Source organism: Humulus lupulus, chromosome 6 (genome assembly GCF_963169125.1).
Source record: "Humulus lupulus chromosome 6, drHumLupu1.1, whole genome shotgun sequence".
NCBI classification, from domain to species: domain Eukaryota; kingdom Viridiplantae; phylum Streptophyta; class Magnoliopsida; order Rosales; family Cannabaceae; genus Humulus; species Humulus lupulus.
Genome location: NC_084798.1, coordinates 217504497 through 217513248, shown reverse-complemented (window position 1 = coordinate 217513248; position 8752 = coordinate 217504497). Strand labels below are relative to the sequence as shown.

General features: G+C 28.7%; 1 protein-coding gene across 1 annotated transcript; it reads right to left on the bottom strand.

The window, feature by feature from the left end:
- Positions 1–666: 666 nt before the first annotated feature.
- On the bottom strand, positions 667–7623 carry LOC133783333 (cellulose synthase-like protein E6). The gene is made up of 8 exons (XM_062222944.1): positions 7293–7623; positions 3647–3971; positions 3128–3268; positions 2901–3032; positions 2601–2813; positions 2268–2492; positions 1826–2173; positions 667–1399 (listed from the first exon to the last, which is right to left on the bottom strand). The coding sequence occupies exons 1-8, from the start codon at positions 7598–7600 to the stop codon at positions 854–856; spliced, it is 2238 nt and encodes a 745-aa protein (XP_062078928.1). The 5' UTR covers positions 7601–7623; the 3' UTR covers positions 667–853.
- Positions 7624–8752: the final 1129 nt, after the last annotated feature.

Genomic DNA, 8752 nt, shown 5'->3' with positions numbered 1-8752 from the left:
AGCTGGACATGAATCTTAGGTCTTAGACTGAAGCTTTGAAACTCATTTAACCAATTAAATTCTAACTTCTAAGTAAAGTTGTTAGCTTTGAAAAGCATGGAGGATTAAAACAAAAATACCTCCACAAAAAATTATATCTAACTAAAAATATAATCTCATAATCAAATACATAAAATCCATAAAGTCAAAGTCATAAACAAATATGTGTTTAATTTTCAACACATAATTTTTGAATTAGGCAAGTCAACCCTGTAAAGACCCATTTATTATACAAGTTAGAAACCTCAACTTAAAACTAATTCAACCCCCTTTTAATTAAAATCCAAACCGGCCAAATTAATGCAAGTTTCAAGTCGTATTAGCATGTTTAACCTATTTTGCCACCTTTAATCTTGACCAAAAAGTGGTCAGAAGTCAACTATATCTCAGATAAAGTGTTTTTCCTCTGCCTGTGATATTCTTCTATCTTTCCCTACAATCTCTATTCTGTTATAAAGGAAAACACTTGATACCTATGGAAACCAAGATATAGAAACATTTTAAAGTTAGATACTTATAGTCTAAAGAAGAAGAAACTAAAGAAAGCATTAATATTCATGTACAGAGTCATTCTATATCACAAGACATTTTACTATCCAAAAAGATAACAACTCAGTAACTATATCATTAGGAAAAATATATGATCATTCTTATTCAATATCAAGTGCAAATTTTTATTATACACAGGCCTCAATTAGTTGAAGCTGTTTTGTCAAATCTGTATGTTGAGTTGATACTGCTAGATACACAGAAATCATTGGTCTGTCTAGACACACATGGCTTATGGATCATCTATGTTACAAAGAAATATGTTCTAATATACAGGCAAAAGGCATAAAACTGAAGCCAAAACAAAAGCTTTGAGCATAACAGAAGATGGTATGCGGCCCTTATCCCTTCGAATGAAGAGAGCATGGTAAATTGGCAAATTGACTACAATGATTATCCCACAAAGCACAACTTGCATAATCAGTTGTTCTATAGCCTTGGAATCGAGATCAAAGACGAGCCTTTTAACTCCACCAACTAAACAGAATAAGTTAAGCAATGCCAATGTTGCCAATACGGTGAACATTAAGTTTGAGCTTCCAAACTCCATTACCTCCTGCTCATACCTCTTTGAGATATCTTCAGTTACAACTTTATCAGTGAGAACAAATTGTGTTTCAGATAGACCCAGTTTCCTCTTAATAATGTCTACTAAGGCAATGAAGTAAGCAGTAGTCCTTCGAATCAACCACATCTTCTGTGTGTTCCACCAAGCTTTGACAGTACTCTTATGGCTCACTGCTTCAGATAAACTGAAAACAATCTTGGCTATGAAAACATAAGCAAAAGGCAGGAACCATGGACTTGACACCTGAAATTGGAAGTGATGGATTTGTCAAACTGATATAATCAAACGACCATATGACTACCTATTTTTCCTCACCGAAGTTGTTCGTTTGATTTAAACCTCTACACTAAACTTGAAGCTTAGTAGTACATTGTCTAACTTCTTAGTTGTTGAGTTGTTTCCTTTTTAAGTGTGTGTGCATGCTGATATGAGTAATATGCACAGTGCTCAAACCTTTCTAGTCTAGAAAACTTGAAATCAGAAACCATTTCAAATCAAAAACTTAACTGTACCTAAGACAGAGTTTGACACCTTGGTTTCTTATCTTAATTAGGACTGTCAAAACTTTCAATATGTCAAAGTGTTATTCCTCTCCCTCTTTTTTTTCAATTTCCTATAATGTTGGTAATGTAATGAGGATTAAGGAAATACGTGAACAAAGATACATACCTCTGGAAACAATGGAACTCCATTAAGCAGAAAAAGTGGAGGAACAATGGTATAAAAAATGGTTGGCAATGAAATAGGAGCCCATAGAAGATATATACAGTATCCCATTTGGGCACCAAGTTTTATCTTCCCATGACCATATATAAATGGGCAATACTTAGACAAAAATATCTGAGACAAGCCTTCACACCACCTTTTATGTTGAACAAGAGCTACCTCTAACGTCGTTGGGGCAACGCCTACAAAGGCATATCTCTCTGGATTGTAGTAAACTGATTTCCAACCCCTACATTGGATTGCCAAGCCAGTAACAATGTCTTCAACAGGACAGCCGTATATCAATCCTATCTGTGTATTCATTCATAGACATTATAAAATCATTATTAGGACTAAAATTTAAAAAGAGTTGGCGGGATATCGAATAAAGGATATAGAGAATAACCTCTTTTCCCCATTCAGTACCCTTCTCATAGCTGCAACTAGCAACATTTTTTGCTGATTGTTCCAAATCATCAATAGTTCTGTCAGCATTCTTTTCACTCTGAACATTCCATTCCACTTTGCCACCCTTGAAATACTTTCTTCCACAGATACTTTCTCTTCTATGAAAGCATCCAGTGCCACAGTACAAAGCTGCACCATATCCACCCACTCCAGCAAGCTCAACCTTAACACATTATGGAGAATCAAAAACATGTATCAGTACTCATTCCCATGATCATCTACTGGTTTTCGAACACAGAAGACAAAGTTACAGCTATGATATTTTCCTTACATCATTAATAGCAGGGGGACTATGTGCATACATATCATTCTTAGTAAGATTGTCATAGTTCTGTGGAAATTGGACAAATGCAACTTCATCTCCTTTTGCTTCATCCATGAAGAAGCATAATATCTCTCGAATTGTATCTGCATTATTCGAATACATGTCGCAGTCTAAGCTGAGAATCAAGGGTGCATTGGTTATCTCTGAAGATACCCTTAACTGCATATTAGAAAAGTAAATCAGTTCAATACATAAATTGTTAAAAAAAATAACCAAAAAAGAGCTTTTCTTGTATGTAAAACTTACAAGAGCATTCAATGCTCCAGCTTTGAAGTTGTGATGCCATTGGGGTCTCTTTTCTCTTGACATGTATACCAATGTTGGCAATCGATTTCCATCATTGTCCACAGCACTTGTGTCCCTTCCATCTATCAAGATCTGGGAAAATCAAGAAAACAAATTCAACAAAAGAGAACCTAATGAATATATATATTTATATAAATAAGCTTAAACTGTTAGTATTACTGTATCACCTGGACAATGGACTGATGATCTTGTTTTTTTACGTTGAAGTTCCATTCAGCAAATCCTTTGTGCAGTTTCCTTGTTTCTACAGGAATCTTTCCTGATTCAATACTTGACTCAATCCTCTGTTTCATTTCTTCATACATTTCCTGTGCATAACATACCAAGCAAAATGTAAATATATATATGATCAAACTCTACAGATGCAATATGTAAGAAACATACACATTTATATTTATGATTATTCTACTTTATTACATTCAAATAATTTCCATTCAATAAATATCAAAACATTAGCTAACATTATAAAATCATCACTTAAACATAATTTTAGTTGAATTTATTTTGAATACCACTAAAACATCTCTATTTTAATTATACAACATAGCTAATTAATACATGGTATTTTGCAAAATACCATTAATGAAAAAAAATCAATTTTCATTATTGATTAGTCTTAATTTAAACAGATATTTTTATACTAATACTAAGCAAACAAGATCAAGAAGATAAATAAGTTGGGTTACCTTGATGGTGAACAATTCCTGAGAAAAAATTGTATCTTGGGAAGAAGAAGAAGAAAGTTGGGAAAAGTAGACATCTGGTGCTCTTGGCTCAATGTTGAATCTTTTTGAAAAGGGTATCCAAAACTTGGAGAAACGAGAGGCTTCCATGAGAGCATAGAAAGTGAACTCGGAAGCACCATCATCAGAGAGATACACAGAGAGCTTGTGAGGTGGGTAATTGTATGACATTGCTGATAAAATTGTGTTCATCACCAAAGTTGGTGGCTCCATTTTTGGGTCTGCTGTGAATACGAAAATGTCCACTCTTGGTAACTTCTCCTCGTATCTATACACATCCATGCATAATAATACACTTTATATTATATCATATCATGTAGTTAACATAAATATATTGGAAAAAATTTGGATATTGATTGTTTTTAATCACAATCTATATAGGAACTTTTAGTATTTTAGATAAATTACAATTCAATTTTTTTTTACATAAGCATATATAATGCAGTGAGAGGAGATCTTCTACAAATTTTAAAGAAATTTCGAATAATTTAGACTACCAAAATTATAATTCAAATAGTTTGTTGCATGTGCGTATAAATTAAATAATTAGGCATGCAACAAACTATTTGAATCATAATTTCAACATCTTAAATTATTTAGGTTTTTCAAAAAATTTATGAGAGATCTGTTACTATATTATATACCGTTATGTAAAAAAAAATTGAATTTTAATTTATTTATGTATTGAAAATACTAAAAGTATATATATATGGTGATTAAAAACAATCACTACTATATATATATATATATATGAGTGAATTAATATACACTTAAATCTCAAAATATACATGAATGTAGAGATGATTTCAACTAAGTAAATTTTTGAGATTGTTTGAATTTTGATTTTCACATTTTAAATTATTTGGAATTTTTTAAAAATTTGTTGGAGATATCATGTAATTACATTACAACTTATGTACTGAAAATACTAAAACAATCACTATTATAATAGTATCCTATATATAAATATATATATATATATGATAATTCTTATATAGGGGCTTCACTTTAAGTTATACCGGTAATTTTCAGTGTTCTTGACCCGTGAATAGTTTTCGGCATGATTTTTTTTATGACCATGTATATTATAGTTGTTTAGAGCATTCTGCAAATTTTCAGAAAATTCTGAATAGTTTACAGTACTGAAAACTAGGTTCAAACATGTTGTTTTCTATGCGCATAAAAAAAATTAGTCACGCGTGCAACAACATGTTTGAATTTAGTTTTCGGTATTGTAAACTATTCAGAATTTTTTGAAAATTTTCAGGATGCTCTAAATAGCTACAATATACACAGTCATAAAAAAAATTGTGCTCAAAACTGTTCACGGATCGAGAATATATATTGCTTGGTTTAAAGATCAACTATTTTCTATAGTAAGGTGAAATAAATAAAAAAAATTAATGATGATAAAATAAAAAATAATAATAGATCAAAAGAAAATTTTTTAAGGTAAATAAAATAAAGATTTTTTTTTAATTTTTTTTATAAAGATTTGAGACTTTTGAGGAAAAAAAATACAATTGGAAATTAATTAAAAGAAGATTGGTGATGGTGTTAAAAAAAATCTTGAAAATCACAAACCCAATGAATATTAAATATATATGTATCTATTATATATACATATATTTACATCTATATGAAGACAAAAATTGCAGCTTAAAAAAAATCGACAATCACAAACCGAACCAAATAAATAAAATATATATTTATATAACATTTTATATGGTGAGAAAATTTGGTCCAATAATAATTTAAAAATGTTATAACACGTGTAATCACTATTACGAGAGTTTTTTTTATTATTAAGTAAAGAATTAAGTAATTAAGTCAAATTAAATTAGGGTACCAGACAAAATGATTTGTTTTTTTAAATTATTTTACACTTTAATTTAATTTTAATAATTATTTATAAAATATTCTTTCATAATTTAAACAGTTAATAAAAAATTTAAATAGGGAATCAAAAAATTTAGATAGCTAATCGAATTTTAGACTTATATTATTTGAAAAAAAATTATAAAAAATAAGTAAAAGTAAAAGTAACCTATTTCTCTTAAAATTATGGATAACTATTAAGATCTGAGACAAGAATCAGTCTCATCAGTCTTAATATATCGTAGTTCAATGAATTTAGAGTTTATTCTTTATTTTTTAGATCTTGTATTTTTTTTTATTATCTGTTTGGACTCAGTGTTTTGATAAATTATTTTTTGGACTCTATGTTTTGTAAAATGGTTAAAATAGAACCCTAAACTCAATTTTGGTCAATGTTTTCTTAACTAAAATCACAAATAATTTACCAAATTAACAATTCAAAACAAAAATAAAATCATTCTGTTTAAAAACTGTGTTGTTATATTCAATTTTTTTTCATCAAAATTAAATTTATGGTTATATTTTAACTATTTTACAAAATATAGAGTCTAAAAAATAATTTATACAGTGTACAAAAAATCTAAACAGATAAAGTCAAAAAAAATATAAACAAAAAAAAATTATAAAAAAAAAAAGTAAAAGTAAAAGTAACCTATTTCTCTTAAAATTATGGATAACTATTAAGATCTGAGACGAGAATCAGTCTCATCAATCTAAATATATCGTAGTCATTGAATTTAAGAAAAAAACAAAAATCAAACACATGCACTAGGAAAAAGCAATACAAAAAAAACAAAAATGTCTTATTTCAATGAGTTTTAGTTTGAAAAAATAACATTTTCTATGAACCGACTGCGACTGCCATAGAAAGCCTTACTTTTAGTCACCCAAATCTTTAAAAATATTTCTTAAAAGATCTCCACCATAAAAAGTTGGCACTTATAATTATTTTTTTTAAGGATAATTATTGGGGTGATCAACAATTGATTAGGACACTTTTAACAAGAATCACTATATTTATAAACTTTATTACAAAAACTTGATAAACCCATACAAAGCAAAGCACCACAATTAATACTTGGAAATGAAAAAACATCAATAATTGAATTAATTAAGAGAAATCGGTGAAGATGTTTTTTTTTTTTAAATAATTTTGTATTCTGGCCGATTTTTGATAATTTTTTGCAAAACTGTTTCCGTTTAAAATTCGATCAGCTGTCTAAAATTTTTAACTGACTGTTTGAATTTTTCGATCACCAATTTAAATTTTTGACTAACTATCTAAATTATAAAATATTATTTTCCAAAAAATTATTGAAATTAGACTATAGTGAAAAATAATTTTTAAAAAATAAATCATTTTAGGGAGGGACCATTAATTAAAGGTTTTGACCAAAAACATGTAGAAAGATAATATAATAATCAATATAAAATTAATTATATATATATATGTAGATATATAATAATTATAGCTCAGTCAAACAAATGAAAAAGTCCTCAACTTTGATTAAATTAGATTCAAGTCATAATATGTATATATGAAAATATTATAGTCTCATCTAGTATTATATTAATTCATTACAGAAGAAGAAGAATTATATACAAACATATATATATATAGAGAGAGAGATTTAAGAGTATAATGATATATGGAAGTACTAGTTCACTACACACATATATAAATATGTATATATATATATATATTTCATACCTGAGGGAGAGTCTTTGTTTGAAAGGGTGAAAACGAATGAGAGTCCAACGAACAGACTGAGTGATAATCCAGTAGAAGCCAAAAACAAGTTCAGCCATGAACATACCAATCCAAGCCCATCTATGATTTGAAGAAGAAGATGATGAAGATGAAGATGATAGTGATTGAATTATATTGGTTAATCTGTAATACCATATCAAACATATTCCACCCATTATTGTACTTGAAAACACTCTCAGAGCTCCTCTAAACCTTGCTTTTCTAGTCTCATATAACACTGCAACTTCATCTCTCTCCTCCTTACCCATCTCTCTATCTCTCTCTAGATATCTTTCTTTCTAATTAGGTCAGGTCAGTGAGTTGTGTGTGTATAAATAAGTGAGACTCAGATAGTATATAACATATAATATTATATTATATTATATTATATATATGGCTGACATGCAAACAATGAATGAGATAATAAATTGAGAATAGAATAATGGATAGTTCTAGAGATATATATATATATATATATATATAGGGTTAGATCAATTGTTACGGGACCATATAATAATTATATATTTGTATTTATATTTACCTTTTTAAATTTTATTGTAGGTTTATACATTTTTAGACAATGTATTTTGTTTTATTATTTGTTTGGACCATGTATTTTAATAAATTACTTTTTAGACCTTATATTTTGTAAAATGGTTAAAATAGAACCATAAACTCAATTTTAGTCAATGTTTTATCAACTAAAATCACAAATAATTTACCAAACTAAGAATTCAGAATAACAATAAAATTATTATGCTTAAAAACTGTATTGTTATATTCAATTTTTTTCTTTATCAAAATTGAGTTTATGGTTCTATTTTACAAAATATAGGGTCTAAAAAGTAATTTGTCAAAACACAGGGTCCAAACAAATAATAGGACAAAACACAGGGTCCAAAAAAATATAAATCATTTATTTTATGTATTTAAATTTAATATATATGTTGGACTTAGTTTATACTTCATCCTATCCTACCAACCCTATCCTACCAATGAATCTCTATTTCAAATCATGGCAAATGAAACCTCATCTACAAGTTCTACAAACTCTAGTGCTCCCATAAAATCGCCATTGTCACTTATTCCTTCTCCATCATTCCGTAAGTCTACAGCCAACAAACTTGACTTTCTTTATGAACTATCATATGTTCCTAAAGAAAACAAGAATACCAATAACAACCTTCTTTTGATTAACCCATACCAAATCTTCCCAAAATCCATTACTCCTTTTACATAGTCCATTAAAGCGCTCATCAAGCCATCCTACAAAACCCCAAAAGAATATATTCAAGCTTCTAAATTCAGCGAGTGTCAATTAAGACCTACTCCTGAGGTCCAATTCGTTACTTTACAAATCCCTCTTGAATTTATTCCCGAGTGGATTGCACAAGGATTCACCCATATTCATTGTGTTGCCA

Coding starts and splice junctions, on each gene's coding strand:
- LOC133783333 (XM_062222944.1), bottom strand. CDS start 7,600: ATGGGTAAGGAGGAGAGAGATGAAGTTGCAGTGTTATATGAGACTAGA. Junction 2,493..2,600: donor GTCCCCCTGCTATTAATGAT/GTAAGGAAAATA, acceptor TAATGTGTTAAG/GTTGAGCTTGCTGGAGTGGG. Junction 2,174..2,267: donor GTACTGAATGGGGAAAAGAG/GTTATTCTCTAT, acceptor ATGAATACACAG/ATAGGATTGATATACGGCTG.